This window comes from Aquila chrysaetos, chromosome 15, assembly GCF_900496995.4.
Source record: "Aquila chrysaetos chrysaetos chromosome 15, bAquChr1.4, whole genome shotgun sequence".
NCBI lineage: Eukaryota > Metazoa > Chordata > Aves > Accipitriformes > Accipitridae > Aquila > Aquila chrysaetos.
Window position 1 is genome coordinate 15,533,050 of NC_044018.1, and position 17,552 is coordinate 15,550,601.

At 39.4% G+C, this 17,552-nt stretch overlaps 1 protein-coding gene across 3 annotated transcripts in view; it reads right to left on the reverse strand.

Annotated features, from left to right (window-relative positions):
* GREB1 (growth regulating estrogen receptor binding 1) overlaps positions 1–17,552 on the reverse strand; it is a 123,950-nt gene that overhangs the window by 10,450 nt on the left and 95,948 nt on the right. For all 3 annotated transcript variants that reach the window (XM_030037932.2, XM_030037933.2, XM_030037935.2), the window contains 5 exons: positions 15,482–16,098; positions 8,098–8,200; positions 5,078–5,236; positions 2,514–2,656; positions 1,598–1,759 (listed from right to left, as the gene is read on the reverse strand). In XM_030037932.2, the coding sequence (XP_029893792.1) occupies positions 1,598–1,759; positions 2,514–2,656; positions 5,078–5,236; positions 8,098–8,200; positions 15,482–16,098 (1,184 nt within the window). The remainder of the gene's footprint in view (positions 1–1,597; positions 1,760–2,513; positions 2,657–5,077; positions 5,237–8,097; positions 8,201–15,481; positions 16,099–17,552) is intronic.

The following is a 17,552-nucleotide window of genomic DNA, read 5'->3' on the forward strand; positions in this document are numbered from 1 at the left end:
GGAGAATAAATCAGATTCACTGACACTGGTCAAACTGCTACATTTTAAATCAGCTTAATAGGAAAATAAGCAACTTTTTTAAGAGTTGGGGAAAAGAAAACTCTATCACTTAGCTTATTTGACTGGTGAGAGTGTGGTGGACTGGATAGGACTGCTAACCTTGACCTGCCAAGAGCACAGGGACTTTGAGGCTACATCTGGAATAGGATTTAGGTCCATATTACACAAGATGGTAAGAAACACCTTACTCCAAAACTGCAGTACAACCCTTCTGACTGGCTATCACTCAGTCTTGAATGCATTGAAACTCACTAGGTGCTTCCAAGTTTGATAGTACAGCTTCTGAAAGCCCTGTTTCTACAGACATCCAGGACTGTTCCAGTCTGCACAACTGATTTTAGCCTGGTTCCAACTAAGGTCATTAAGGACCCACAATGTGCCTCTTTACAGACACTCTCCAAAGCTCACAGTTAAGCACTCCAGATTTAAAACTGCCAAAGCACAAAATGGTGGATTTGATGCCACTGGAGTTCACAAAAGGGAATTTAAAGTGGATCAAGAAAAATATTTTATAATGGTTGAACAATCTAGGTTTATATCCCACAGCACTTTTCAAGCTTGCAGCAAGATTGCAGGCACCATTTTGGAGCATGTGAACAGAAAAAGAAGCAAAGGAAGAATAAATGGTTTTGGCAAAGCCTCAAAGCAGGTCAGTGGCAGAAGCAGGAAAAGAATCCACAAGGACCCAGTGCACAGTTCTGACTGCATAGCCAAGCACAAGTTTACTGGGTGAGGAAGAGCAGGAGGTTTCATCCTCACATTGCACAGTTGCTGCTGCCTTGCTGTCTGGGTTCCCCCATTTCAAACTCGAACTGGACATAAAAGCCCGAACTGGAGGGTGGTATTGATTGATTATTGGTTATTGGAAGCAGCTTATTTTCTTCAAGATAGAAATGCTGCTGCTTACTGCTGTTCCACAAATTGCTTCAATACTCCAAACAGTGTGGCCTGAGCAAGGCACAGCGTCATCTTAGACATGGATATCAGGAGTCACTGTAAAGGCCAACATCAGAGTTTGCATAGCCTGTCAGATGGATGACCTTACAAAGTGTTTTCTACAAGCATGATGTGATTCTTTGGACAGTCTTGAAGCCATGACAAAGAGTCTTTGAAAGTCTTATTTTTATATGACAGCAACTGAACATTTATGCAGAATATGACAGGATAATCCACTGCCTTCCTCTACAGTAAAAAATCGCTTCCTCTTAGTGCTGTATGATAAACAAAACCATGTCTCTGAGCTCATTGCTGAAACCATTCTCACTTTAACATCTTAAACCCATAACCAAAGACCTTTTGCCCCAGATAGGAGTGTTTATACTTAAAGGATCAACCTAGATAATGAACAAAAGAAACGGCTTATTGGTGGCTTGACAGTTTTGCTTCATGTCTCCCTTTCTGGGAGAAAATACAAGCATAGTATCAGGACATCTTCATTATCTCTTGACAGCTGGACCAGAAGTGTAAAGAATCCTAATTCAACAAATTTTAACATTGGTGGTGTCTCTTTCCCATATATGGCCACAAATCCATCTACCTTATCTGTGACTAGCGGTAGCCTCATGCTTTCCAATTGTCTTCCTGGTTGGCTAAAGACAAAGTGATGCTCCTTTGACTTTGGAATGATAAAATGCAGCTGGATCTCTTCTCCCAGCATAGAATAGGAAAAGGCAAATGCATGCAGAGTGGACTCATAAAGCTGAGGATGTGAAAAAAATAGGATAATTCCAGTGGTTAAAGTCAAACTACAAAGTCTCAGTGTAGTTAATACACATTTATAACATTACCAAACAGATGACAGTCACTGTATTGCATTAGATTCACTAGGTGTTAAGCAATGCCCCCTAGGCTACAGCATACACTAAAAAAAATATAAATTAAACTGTTCCCTCTTTTGAAACCATTGTTTCAGCTTTGTCTTGCAGACGGTACCAATACTTACAGGCCATTCTTGGCTTTCAGAAATACTGACACATAAAAACCAGTATTTGCATTGCTAACAACTTCTTCCTCACATTCTAATAGGCAGGAAATTGGAGGGTTTCTCTGAGGAAAACAGTCTGTATGCTACATGTAGACTACTCTATGCTGGACTACTCCTGTGTCAGAAGTATCACCTTTTGCGGTTACTCAGGTGAAAAGGTAAGCAAGTCCCAGTGGGAAAAGTTTACCAGGAAAGTAGTTTTAACTGGTAGTATACATGTAGAATGCAGATTACAGCACCGAATAAGCTACTGTAAATGAGGCAAGGATCAGTCCTCTGGCGTCCCCAAACCTGCAGTCTGGTCAAGGCAGGCAAACTTCAAGAAATAACAAAATCTGTAAATCAGATGGTTTTAACACATACATACAACTTCTAAGCCACTTCAAATACAGTGAATGTACATAAAACTGTGTTTGGGTTGAGTCTGCTTCTTATTCTGATCTGCAGAGTAATATCTGGAAATCTTTACCTGGTACCTGGGATTGAAACCCATATACTGATGACATTGTTCACAGTGATGGTAGGTGTTATATGCTGCATACTTGGACAATCTCATCCTAGTTGTTTGACGGCGTGTATACATATCCTCCTGTCTCCTGCTCATTGATCGCTCTATGAAAAAAAAACCCCAACTTAAATCTAACATATATTCAAGGCCAGAATGTATTCCCTTGTGACAAACTGTTACTGTCACTGTAACTAGCTTCTAGGAACAATGGCAGGATTAAACACATGCAAAACAATCTATGAATTTGTTCTGAGCATATTATGCTTTATAAATTGTTATGTACAGCAAAGGGGACTACAAAGAAGTATCTGCAAATTCATGATTATGATAATTCTGTACAGATTTCACAAAAGGTGGAGGTGTAAGCAAAGCCAGATTATTAAAATTATTATTGTTGCTGTTTTTCTTATTGGTTGAATGCTTTCAAAAATAATAAATAGTAAAAAAGAGTCTTATGAGAGACATTTGCTGTCCTGTGATGGACATCACAGTAGATTATGTGAAATGACCTTGGCAAATTTAGTGACGTTGCTCTTTAGTGAATATCCACATTTTAAAAGAAGGTCTCCTTTGTGAGAGTGAAGGAAGATGAGATGTAATTTCTGCTGAAAAGGACTTCTGTTATGTCATCTGGCCAAACCTTGCACTCAGATTTTCCGCATCAGATCAGGTTGTTCAAGGTTGTTCCTTGTTCTGTCAGGTTTTGAAAATCATTGAGTGGAGTTTCCACAGTCTCTCTGGGAAACCTGCTCCATGGTTTGACTACTTCTTCTATTCTGGAAATATTTTTCATACTATTTAATTGTAATTTCCCATGTTGCAACTTGTGTCTGTTGTCGCTTGTTCTTATGCTGTGTATCTACAATAGTTTGTATCTATAAGTTCCCATTAGGAAGTTGAAGACAGCAATCAGATGCCCCTGCTAGACTTCTCCAGACCGAACAAACCCAACTGACTTCAATTTTCTATGTACATCATGTACTTCAGGCCTATAGACATCTTGGTGGCTACCCACTAGGCTCACTTCTGTATGTCAATGTCTTTCTTGTACTGCGAAGCCAAAAACTCGACAGAATACTCCAGATGTGGTCTTACAGGTGTTGTGCATAGAAGAATAATCATTTTTAGTAAGCCATTAACTCAACGGAGAACTGGTGACTCAAGTTCAAGCTGTTGTCTACCAGGATCGTCAGGTCACCCTTCTCAAAGTTGCTGTCTATACAGCTGGCCCCAAGCTTGTACAGCTGCAAAAAATTATTCCATCTCAAGTGCAAGATCTTGCATTTACCTTTGTTGAACTATATGAGGTTCCTGTTCCTGAGGTTCCTTCCTGGAGGTTCCATTTCTCCAGGCTGTCAAGGTCTTTCTGAATGGCAGCGCTACCTTCCTGCATATTGATGGCTCCCCCAATTTGGTATCATCCATCAACTTGCTGATGTTGCATTCTGTCCCTTTGACCAGGTTATTAATGGCAATCTTAAATAGCATTTGCCTCACTATCAGTCTCTGGGTATTGCCATGCATATCCAGTTGTCAGTCAGATTTGTGCCACTCATCACATTTTGAGTCCAGTGGGCCAGCCAATTTCCCACCCCCTTTACAATCCACCTATCCAAACCTTCTCTCTCCAGTTTTGGCTGTATGGATATCATAGAAGATAGTGACAAAAGCCTTGCTCAAATCAAGATAAAGCCACTGCTCTTCCTTTGTTCATAGTGCCAGTCATCTCATCACAAAATGCAATCGTGTTTACCAGTCACGATTTGCCTATGATAGATCCATTCTACCTGCTCCCAATCACTTTCCTGTCCTTCATGGGTCTGGACATGGCTTACAGGAGAGTTTGTTTCCATAATTGTTTTGAGGACTGAGGGCAGGCTGACTAGGCTGCAATTGCTTTGATCCTCCTCCTGGCCTATAGAAGACGGGCATGGCGTTTTCCTTTTTCCAACCATCAGGAACCTCCACCAATTGTTGCTACCTTTTAAAAATGATAGCCAGTAGAGTCACAAAGATGTTGGCCAGCTCCCTCAGCATGCTTGGATACATCCTACCCAGTCCCATGGGCTTGTGTATGTCCAGCTGGCTAATTCAGAGGAGTAATTCACACCTCAATACTCCAGGAATCTAGATCTGGACATATGCATCTCACGCTTTCCAAACCTAAACCAAAACCTAAAAAATAAACCTATAAACACTTTTAAGTACATAAATAACTTTACCCACATAAGTCACTTCATTGCTACAGAGCAGGACAATGTTACCACATAAAAACATTCAAATACACAAACTTATTGTGGATTCAGAGCTTTTTTAATTAAAGACTACCTATATAATATTCCATAAAACATTTATAAGGCCCATACTCTGGTGCTTCATCTGGCAAACTTCAAACCTTTTTTCACTATTACTTAGTCAAGTGCAATTCTGATAATTTCACTCTGTTTAAAAGTTTAACAGGATTCTCACATTAAAAACAAATAAACACCTATATGTGTACCAATCTAGATTTATAAAATTCTAACCTTCACTGTTTATAGTCTGAAGCTTTGAACAAATCAGACTTGCATCTTCATATTTTGGATCATGGATAGTGTAGTCAAAAGGCATCTTCTTAAATGTCTCCAAATCTGGCCACATATCTCCAGGCTGATGGTAGTATTGATCAGATTCTTCTTTTATGTCTATGATATTATTGACAAATAAAAATTCATGTAATTACAATTTTTAAAGCTCTTCATATTGCTTTAGATGGTTTTGCTACACCTATTCCTGCATCATTTTTTCTTTCATCATTCTGAGGAAGCAATATTATTATGCATCCAGAGGTGCACCTTGGAACAAATGTACCTCATACCTCAATGCAATTCTGGCTTTTAAACCTTTGTTATCAATTTAAGACCTCTGTAATCTTACTGGAGCAGTTGGTGGGATGATGATGAAAACAATGATGTCAAGCGTCTAGTAAGGCTGATCTACCTGCATCTAGGCATTTGGAGTCTTTCCACTGACCACCACATTTGTGAACTCAGTTGAGGAAAGATATGTTGTTTTCACTGAGGAAAACAAGCCCTTTTAAAGCTTCAGAAATTGCAGTATTAAGTACAGTGCAGAGTTAAAAGTCAAATGCCCCTTCTAGTGATAAGACCAGAGTAATCAAAGATAATTCACCCTAGGGTAGGAGAAAATAGTAAATGGTATTGGTATAATGTGCAGTGAAATCATGGCTTTTTCTGAAACAGGTTAACTGACATAAAAACCCAAAGGTACACAAGTCCTTACAAAATACTTTGCTACCTTTGTCAAGAGGATGAAAGATCTGGCAAGAGTAAAATGGACAGTAGTGAGGAGTTCAGTTTGGGGGTCAGCTGTAAGTTGCTATAAAGAGCCATAACTCCATGTCTATGAGTATAGACTAAATGATCATTTACAACAGGTGAGACCCTGTCTTTTGGCACCCAAAGTAGATATGACACTGTATTGGGTTTGTGTGGCAAGGTTTTGGTAGCGGGGGGGGGGGGGGGTGTTACAGGGATGGCTTCTGTAAGAAGCTGCTGGAAGGTGCCCCTGTGTCCAACAGAGCCAATACCAGCCGGCTCTGAGACAGACCTGCTGCTGGCCCAGGCCGAGCCAATCAGCGATAGTGGTAACGCCTCTGTGATAACATCTTCAAGAAGGAAAAAAAAGTTGGGACAGACAGAAACTGCAGCCAGAGAGAGGAGTGAGAACATGTGAGAGCACCAGCCCTGCAGACCCCAGGTCAGTGCAGAAGGAGGAGAGGAGGTGCTCCAGGCGCCGGAGCAGAGATTCCCCTGCAGCCCGTGGGGAAGACCATGGTGAGGCAGGCTGTCCCCCTGCAGCCCAGGGAGGTCCACGGGGGAGCAGATCTCCACCTGCAGCCCATGGAGGACCCCACGCCAGAGCAGGGGGATGCCCGAAGGAGGCTGTGACCCTGTGGGAAGCCCGCGCTGGAGCAGGCTCCTGGCAGGACCTGCGGATCTGTGGAGAGAGGAGCCCTTGGAACAGGTCTTCTGGCAGGACTTGTGACCCTGTGGGGGACCCAACACTGGAGCAGTCTGTGCCTGAAGGACTGCAGCCCATGGAAGGGACCCACGCTGGAGCAGTTCGTGAAGAACTGCAGCCCGTGGGAAGGACCCACATTGGAGAAGTTCGTGGAGGACTGTCTCCTGTGGGTGGGACCCCACGCTGGAGCAGGGGAAGAGTGTGATGAGTCCTCGCCCTGAGGAGGATGAAGCGGCAGAAAATAACGTGTGGTGAACTGACCGTAAACCCCATCCCCGTCCCCCTGTGCCGCTGGGGGGGTTGGGAGAGAATCCAGGAGTGAAGTTGTGCCCGGGAAGAAGGGAGGGGTGGAGGGAAGGTGTTCTGAGATTTGGTTTTATTTCTCATTACCCTGCTCTGGTTGATTTGTAATAAATTGAGTTAATTTTCCCCTAGCTGAGTCTGTTTTGCCTGTGATGGTAATTGGTGAGTGATCTCTCCTTGACCCACAAGCTCTTTGTTATATTTTCTCTCCCCTGTCCAGCTGAGGAGGGGGAGTGATAGAGCGGCTTTGGTGGGCACCTGGCATCCAGCCAGGGTCAACCCACCACAGACACTCAGGTGGAATTAGTCAGATGGTGAAATTATCTTCATGCCCTGACTGTGAGTTACCTCTAAAAAATCCTGCCTAAAATATACAAAGGATTGCTTGTGCAAACCTCTCCCCCAGCAGACTGGTCACCTTTTCCACAGGTTTTGCCATAAACCTTGGGGGATAGCTTCCTCTTTCTCAAGCACAGCTCGGTCTGGAGGAAGACTCCCGGGTACTGCCCCAAAAAGCCCTCAGAGTCAAGAGCTGAGGCACAGTCCCGCAGTGAAACGACTGAAGAGCTTCCCACCAGGGTCTGACGGAGGCAGCCAGCAGGCAGGTAGCACCCACCTGAGACTCTCCATAGCTGACTGCGGACATGCTTTTAGAGCAGAATGAGACATATCCATTTTTTTCTGTGTATTCCAGCCCTTAACTACTGAGACTGAGTGTCAGAAATACATCTGGAAACACAGGGGAGTAATACACTGTAAATAAAGGAAGTTGCGACTAAAAATAGCTATTAGAGAGCAGGAATTGTCTTCCTCCCTCATGTAGTCTTATGTACTTAGAAAATATCACATTGCTCGTCATGGCATATATCTGCCAGAATTTCACTGATTCTTTTTATAGACTTTACCACAAAAGTTCATTCCAATTCTAAACTTAAAAACAATGGCTGGATATCATTAAATATATATATAAATGCTGTCGATTACTTCCCAAGACAGAGGTATTTGGTTTTCTTACTGAAAGGGAGACTAAACTCTAAATGATGAGTGAAATAATGAAATATTCTTAGGTACCAGTTGAAGATCACACGAAAATTTTCTTAAAATATTCCAATGTTAATTAATTGCAAAGGTGAACAGCATAGAATATACAGACTTTTCAATTTAACATAACAATTTTCTACAGTCTCCAGAAGCAAGTATTTTTATATCAAGAACTTACTAATGTTGATTTCTTCCTCATCATAAACATCCACTTCTGTCAGTCTAATCAGCATTCGGGACAAAATACTGAGGAACTGCAGATAGGCACCTGTTTTCCCTATCTGTAAATATATAAATTAGAAAATACAAAAGTAAACTTTAATTTTTCAACATGTTACTTTTCTACATATCTCAAAATTGCAGCTGCAGTGAAACCGAATATTAATATTCAGCGCTTGCATATCCCTGTATTTGTGTATTCCTTGGCATAAATTACATGCTTAAATGCTCAACAGTTTTGTTCTCTCTATGCAGGAACCTAGTTTGGAAAATGCATTTTATATCACAGGTCTAATTACAGGCCCACAGACAAGAATTTTCTCTCCTGATATTATAGTTTCTACATAGACAATGAACTTTTAAAGATCCATACCAGCTCATAAAACATTCCAAAAAACTCCTCAAACTACAAGATAACTACAGGATTACCTCAACCAACTCTTTCATATTTGCACGATTTACCAGTACACTGACTGCACTGAAGTACAGTGACTATCCTGAAGAACAAAGTAGCATGTACCTTCTTGAGAGAACTTCTGCAGGCCACTTCCACTCCTGGAGTACATGGTATATGTAACAATGTGTTGTTCCACCTCTTGTGCTGAAAATGTATTATTTCCCTTCCACTGTTTTAAAATTACCTTTTAAAAGTCCATTTAAAAATGATATTAAGATTATAACTTTCTCCTTTCTTTTTTACCCCGCCAACACACTATATACATTTTCTCTTCATTACACCAAATAGCAGTGCTGTCCTTTTACAGTTTTTTCAGCTGAAAGGTATAACCCACAGCCAATGATTTACTCAGTGGATTGTTCTGTGTCTTCCACACAAAGTTTGCTGATGATAACATCAAGGAAATAATGCCATATCTAAGCAGACAGCTTTACAAACCATTACACTTGAACAGGAAGCAGTACACAATGGGTTTCAATGGAAAAAAAAGAGACCAGCAAGCTCATGTCACACTCACAGGAGAATGAACATGCTGTGATTTTGTGTGTGTGTGTGTATAGTTCAGCCTCAGAATGGCACTGATGTCCAGCTGACAACTTAAGACTAATGTCACACCTGTACAGGGTGAGGTTAACATGTAGATGAGTTATGACAAATTTTCCTGTCTGATTTCACAAAATGGTATCAGATTTTGGACTAAGATTATATCACTACTGAATTGAAAACCCAGCTTCACTGGCACTACTGCTAGGACATGTCAGAAGCATAGGGTGTTAATTACTAAATATACTATTGAATTTACTATTTTTCATATATGTCAAGTGAAATTTTCATTTTCTCTCAACATTTGAGAAATGGAGGCTTTCAAGCTGAAGCAAGAGTAGGTAAACATTTGTTTTCGTCAAAGTTCAGTATCTGTTGCTCTTAATAAATCAGACTGCATTTTACACAGTTGCTTGCCAAGGGTGGAAAAGGGTACCGTTATCCCTGTTGGGGGTCAAATAAGCCTTTCAGGTACACATGGTAGACCATGTGTTAGCACACAACTCTCTGTTATCCAGGAAAAAAAGACACAGAAAAAAAGTGACTTTGAATAGAGGAAATGATAGCATGGACTATAGTCAGCCCATGAACTGGACTTTTCTAACGCCCAGTCTGGGTTTTTATGTAAAATCCATTGAGACTAATGAGAATCTTTCTACTGACTCTGGAACAAGGTTCTAAACTGGGCTGCAATGGCTATTGATTGGTGAGCTAAAGAAAAACATCTTTTATTCCCACATCTGAGGCAAACCTGATGATACTTTGTTCTAGAAGAAAATACTTTCAACGTTTTCTCTCAAGTCTGAGATTACCTTTATATGGCCTTACAAACATATTCTTTTGAAGAGCCTCTGATCATCATTTCACTAAACACAGGGTGGCCTGGCAGATTAACAGTTCCCTGATTTCAAACAAATGAGAGATCATTTGTCAAAACTACACACCCTGTTCCCTTGATATCAGGTATCTATCTGAAAAACTAATTACTAATTTGTTTGAAGGATATACTTAGAATTGTCAACAGAACAACAGGCTGAAAACCTTACTTTTTCTTTTTGGTAACCATTTAAAACTTACTTATTCTATCAAAATCACATATTTTTCTTTCCCTGGGGGACCAATCTTCACCAATCTATCTTCAGCAATGTATGTGGGAGTGGCTAGGCTACTACTACGTCATACTTAGATGAAGAGTATCAGTTGTCAATTGACTCAAGTATACACAAAGCTGTAGGGTCATGAGTCAAAAATGTTGGAAACCACACGACTACAAGTGCTAGTCCCTAACCACTAAACTAAAACTCATGTATTTATCATATTCCATGCATCATACCTTGCCCAATTATCTCATTATCTGTCACATAAAAAGTGTCCAATACAGTACTGTGAGCTTTATGAACTGTTAAGATATCAGCAACACTATATGCAAAATGCTGGTAGGAACTTGCAGGAATCTCTCCATGGTTTCAGAATGTTTCTCTGCCAGGAGAGAGATCAGGCTGAGCACATGGCAACATTCATATTTGGACTCCATTCACTTGCACATTTGCCTGCATTTGCTGCTGAAGAGATGAGCTGGTGAAAGAGAGAACACCTTTGCCAGGTCATTTTGAGAAGATTTTCAAAAAGAAAATGAGAAAAGAATGACTCCTTATTTACAATCAAAGTTTACTCCAGAAAGGAAGAACCTTGACTAACTGAATTTGTAGCATGCCCAGATAGGTAATTGCACCTTTAAAATTAATTGTATTTTTTTCTATATGTGCCATCTCTAAGCAAAACAGAACTGCACAGAGTGTCAGTCTTTGTTCAAAAATACTGAATAGCTGTCAATAAACAGAGCTTCCACATGTCTCTGAAGAGTCCTTGCCCCATCTGCCACCACCCCTCTTTTCGATAGTTTGGGCATCATAGGTAGCTGCAAAGGGATCCTGCAAGCAGGATATGTACAACTTTGAAACATAAAGCCCCATATTTGTCCATCCTTCATCTCCCAACTGCAACAAAATAGAAGACCTGCAAAGAAATTTTAAACTGGATACATGATCAGACTGTAGCTTTACACATCTTTAGAGAAGCCTAGTACAATGCCATGTTGATCCTAATTAGTGACTCTGGGCTTAAGCATGATATAATATATTAACAATGACAACTGGTAAGGAAGTACTCTGAGCAAGGTGTTTTTCTCCATATCCTGCCTTTGCCCTGAACGCAAAAGCTGCAAACAGATTAAAAGAATGAAGGAACCTGGAACTGGGCTGCATTTTTACAATTCCTGAAACAAACCATACATGAGGGGTGCTGCTACTACAGACAGCTCTACTTGCCAGAAGGACGTTCCTCAAATATGTGGCAGTGCCCAGCACCTTAGCAGATAAGGCACTTGGGGGGCCAATATTTCCAAATAATGGAAGTATTCCTCTAATTTGTTTCTATCTACCTGAATTTGGAAGACAGAAGTCTGATGAATCAGACTTGGAAGAAGAAAATCTCAAAAGACTAAGAAGTAGAAATCTCCAATCTTGTGAAAACCTATGATAATTAAGGAATTTGGGGCCTGCAAAGATTTAGTATTTTGGTTTCTGTTTTCATCCTTAGTGCAAGGGATCATTTGGCCCATAAAAAACTAAGAATATGTTTACCTTGCAGCTCTTCATTCATGAAGAGTGCAGCTGTAGCTGAGCAAGAGGAAGGAATATGAATTCAAATCCTTCCTGCAGAAAATTCAAGAGGTGTGAGGTCTAGTTTTTGTGTCAAAGGCATACACTACCTAAGAGGAGTGGAAAGCTCTCCAAAGATTTTGACCACTGAACTGTGCTTGCCATAGATATCAAGGATAAGCTGAAAACAGTCTGTCTAAGAATCTGAGAGAGAGATATTCTAGTCAGAGAAATTACGTGTATGCATCCACACTGACTCATGGAAGTGACATCCAAAAGTGCTGCTGCAGCAGGTCTAATAGTAATGAGTTCCCTTTTTTTAACTTGTTCCAGACACTGGTCACCAGGACCACTAGAACTATTTTATTATTCTTACATGTTTCTATAAAGTATCATCTGATTTCAGTCTTCACATTCAGAGAAATATGGCAAAAGGGGAAAAAATTTCATAAGGCTTTTCTATTTTAATTTCCAGGTGAGATAGTTCTTCACATACCATGACACTGGTTTTCAAACTGTGGTCTGTGAACCACTGGTGATTCATAGAAAACATGCTGATGGTCCACAGACAGCTGGTCAAATGGTGCTGGCCCTTGTCCTTGTTGCCACTTGCTACGTTCTTCTAAAACACAGCTAACAATAGATATATTACATATTTCCCTAATATTTTTCTTACATAAGCTGAATGGTATATAGGCCTATTGTAATAAGATTTTAATAGGAGTAGAGGAAAACCAAATAATATGAGCAGCAGTCTTCTTCCTTAGAAAGTGTCTTAAGATGTGCTTGCTTCATTCCCTGGACGTGGTGCCACAGGACTGAGCCATGCTCACGAGCAGCTTCCACGCTTAAGGAAAATGCTAGTTCTCAGTTGTAATATCCAGTTAAAAACAAAGGTACAAAACCTTGATTTGCAGTTTGGGGAACTTTAAGATGAATGTTTCTAAGAAAAATACTTTCGTGAATTTAGGCTTCCTCTTACGCATTTTCTTGGGTGCACTAGATTTCTAGCCACAGATATGATACATGTTGTTCATGGTGGTGCATATTTATTCATACTCACTAACCAATGGCTTAACTTCGATGATGTGAGCTAACTTACAGATATATAGATCTATTTATACCTATCCAGTTTCTGCTACATTTCCTAAAGCCTCTTGTAAAAATAATGCATGTATTGCCTTCTAATGTACATAATTGTCCTTGTAAAAATGCATCGAGTCTTCTAGCAAAACATTTTGACCAGTACAGAGGGTAAAATACCTCTGTGAGAGAAGGGTGAGTGTACTTTATTACTAATTACCCTGACAGTGAGAATTATAATTTTGGTTCACTAATGTGCCTATTTTTCTTCCTGTGTTGTTTCATATTTTTCATTTTAACCAACAAATTCCTTCCTGATTTGAATTTTAGTAAAGTAATTGCTGCCTGATACAGAAAACAACTACTTCCTAATTTTTGAAAAGATAATACTCTGGCAGTCTTATACTTTGGCTGAGATGTTATTAACACTGAGATAGGTGCTGTCTAAGAATTGTTTTTATTTCTGCCTACATCTTTTCATGCATTAAGCATTAAGTCCATGTCAAATGTTAATATTATCAAACACACATGTGAGTAAAACCTATTTAAGGAAGCAAAATTATTTCTTCCCCAAAAGAAAAGGGAAATTCTAATTTCTGTATATTTTATTGTAACTACTCCCTAGAAGAAACACTGTATTGTTATACCTTAAACCAATAAAAGATCAACATGTTTTTACAGCTCTTTGTTTGGTTTACAGGAGTTTGTAGTACTTTGGGAGGTTAAAATAGTAAAGGAAGCAAAGCTGCTGTCTTTTTCTACATACTGAAATGAATATATACCCCCAAATTTTGATGCATGTGAATTTGTTCTGTGTGAAACAGGTATATTCTTCAGAAAGAATTGAGGAATATAAAATGAATAAACATGTGAAGAGCGTCCTTTAGGAATTGATCCAGCTCTATGACCCAATGCAAGACTAGGAAATAACCTCCATTCTGGAGACAGCTGGAGAAGAGATGGAGTTTCAAGTAACAGAAGTGATATCAAGGCTGAAATTCACTACTATACAGAGCGTCAACAGGAGTCCTATTCAATATTTGAAAAAAAAAAAAAAAGGTTTGATAGTGAAGAGTGGTGAATACCATACCCTGGAAGGGAGCCAATGGATAAGCTGCCTGTTTAAATTATAATTAGTTAAATGGCAAGTACCAAGTGTGTGAAGCATCAAAACCTTCTCACAGGTGTATAGTATGCTCTCAGAAGTCTCTGAATGACTCTTCTGAGAATCACAGATTTACATTCGTAAATGTACATAACCAAATGAATACCAAAGAAATATTTACTTATCGGCTAATATGGATATTTAGGGTGGCTTTGGGAATAGTATCTTTGTCGGGTTTGATGTGTATGCATACAAAATTCTAAAAAAAATTGTCACAGCCTGTGTTTTTCTTTGAGATGGAAATGAACAACCTCTCTCTTCCAGAATGTACTCGTTTTTATGCTGCAGATGAGTATGAAATTCAGTTTCTTGATCACATAATACTTCAACCTTTGGGAAACATGGACAATTTAGATCAAAAGAATGGACAGTGAGAAACTGCTCATCAGAGTACTTCTGGAATCCTTTATGAATTACAGTAACATTTGCAGGAAGTCCCAATATGAAAAGCCCATTTATACTCTTTCTACTCTACTGCACCATAAATTTGGGTGCACAGTGGAATACAATCACTTAACAAATGACAATATGTAGTTTTCTTTTGCAAAGGATGGGCATAGAAGCGTGGATCCTGTGGCAAGTTAAATCAGTAATTATCTTTAGATTAATTCTTTGGGTGGTTGTTACAACTACTGGAAACATGGGTCTTTGTCTTGGTTTGGATTTATCCTTTTTGAATTCTGAGGTTCATAGGACACATATATGCTCTCAGTAGGCATGGTGCCTCTTCCTAACTTGTTGCTTCATACTTCAGCAGAACATGAGAGGCACAGTATTACCTTTAGCATGTAACGTGCATTCAATTAGGAGATAGCTTGCTCGGATAAGTGCTAATCATTCTTAGAGAATTTAGAAGAGAAGGAACTTCTCGGGACTATACCCATTTTCATATATCTTTTCAAAGTAATTTAAAAACTCTTGGGTCAGCTACTCCTCTTGTAAATATGGCTCTGTTCATGTTGAACTGGCCTTCTTGCATGTATTATTTACAACAGCTTCTATTTCTGCCTGCTGTGTGGAGTAAAGAGAAGATAACCTAATTACAAACTCTCAACTGTCTTCAGACTGATCATAAGAAAGTGGTTTTGTGAAGATCTTTGATCTTTATTTAAAATGTAAATGCCTACTCAACTTTAACAAACTGAAATTATACATGAAATCTCTCTCTTGAGCAAACTCTTTTAAAACATTTTAATGGAGAGAGACTGACAGAAAATGAACATTACTACAGCTTCATTGTCTTTGAACTCAGGCTAACAGTAAAGAAAGGAAGACTATTTTATTAGAAGGGATTAGGGAATGAAACATAAGCAACTTACTCTCCACGAAAAAAACCCTTCCAAGTATGGATAATAATAACTAATCTATTTTTTCTGAGATTATGATAAAATTAAACAAAATAAATCAATGATAATACCTTGTTCTTATTACACACCTGTGGTGGCCCACTCAGCAGCAGCCTCCTTGGATGAAAGGTGTCCATTCTGCCCTCATTTCTATTGTTGTAGTCCATATGGATTGGCTTGGGAACCGTCCATTGGCGGTAGTATAGAGACTGCTCCGTGCAAGTCATCATCTTACTCATAAGAGGACGAAAAGAACTTGCCCACATAACAGAATGATAAGGCAAGAGGGAAGATGATTTGGGAAGTCCACTGCTGTCCGTAGAAGTAATAATGTCATAAACCAGTTTGGGCAGGAAAACTATGGGAGGCTGTTTTGATGCTTTGGTCATGGAGCACTGAGAGGTCTGTAGGATGAAGGAGTTATGAGTAGGTGCAGAGGAGGAAGAAGAGGAGGAGAAAGGTGAGGAGGATGACGAGGTGATGGAAATTTGGGCACTTTTTATGTTTTGTTTCGTATCCAGCTGTTCAGTTACTGGTGGCAAATGTTTGCTGATTGTTGTTTGTGCCCCCTTGTCTACTTTCTGCTTCTGCCTTTCATAGTTATTTGTAGTTTCTTCAGCGCTGTTGCTTAGGACTTGGTGGGAGGATTTTGCTGTATCCCCTGCTGCTATTAAAGGAGGAGATGACTCACTGCAGAATGCTGTAACTAAAAGAAAATTTGTATTTCAACACAGTGCAACTATGTCTGCTAGTCAATGCCATAGTTAAACAAAACAAAACAAAAAAATCATTTAGATAGAGTATCCATCAAACATTGCAATCCCACTCCTGTTCTTGCTTTCACCTCTCTCGTACAGGAAATCATAATGGGACTAATTTGGAGTATTCATCTCAATGCAGAAAATGGCTTTTAAAGTACTGAAGTGCATAGGAAAGATGTCAGTGATTGTCCTGTCCTCTACTTCCCTCATCCATTCCTTGCTTAAGGTGTACAACAGATACTTTCATCACTCAAAACAAATACAAAATTACTGAAACCATCATTTAAAAGAGTGTAAGAAAATAAGTATTCACATTCAGACTACAGAAATGTCTACACAGACTGACATCTAGAAACAGTCCTCTGAGTCAGCTCTGATCTGACACTCGTGTCTGCATCACTGCAGCACTTACTCTGATCTCATAAAACCTGGCGCTCAAGTCTCTGGTGCTACATATGCATTAATGCATTCATACAACTTTTGGTCAGCTCAGAGCACATACTGAACTCACAAATGTTGGCCTTGAATATGTCATGTAGATATACCCTACAGCTAATTGATTTTCTGAAAACGGTATATTTCTACCTTACGTATTCTAACTACTAAGATTTCTTGAAAGTTTAAGGCCATGTTTTAAGTGGTTCTAGGCATCTTTAATGCTTAGTGAATTCCAAAGAGGAGATGCAAATAAATTCACAGTCTTCAGAGTAGGCTGAGAACTGGTTGAGGAATCAGTCTCCACATAGTACTAGGAATATCTGTTTGAAGCTGAACACAGATAAAACCAGCTTTCCTCTCACATTGAAAGCAACAGCCTTGGTTTTCAAAAAAACCCCAGTCCATAGTTTCTCTTGGTCTCAAGAAATAGTAAGATATACTCTAGCTGCATATTAATCCAAAGTAGCCATTAAAGGACATTAGCAATAAATACAAAAGTATCGCCAGCAGTATGAATGGTTTCAAGTAAAACCACTGTGACATCCCTCAAAATACCACTATCCAAGAACACGGAAAAAAAAGAAAGGAAAAAAGATTTCTTTAACCACAGGCAAATTGAGGCTACAAAGCCACAGGCAGGCCACATGGACACCATGGAACTGATGAGCAGCCTAACTTTAAAGAAGACAAAACTATTTTGAAAATTAAAGTGTTGACGAAGTTTATTCAAATGTTTTCAAGCTTGTTTTCCTTTTGTAACCACCACTATGCCTGTAGAAAAGAAATCATGGGCCAAATATGCATGTCACCATGTTGAAAACTACAATTAGATCAAAAAGAATTTACTGTCACTGACAAAAAACGTGTTTTAGAAAGCTGCATTAGATTGCGACTTCTAGGAAGTTATGGTACAATTTATATTCCCCACTTTCATTCAACTCTCCTCTTAATATTATCTGCA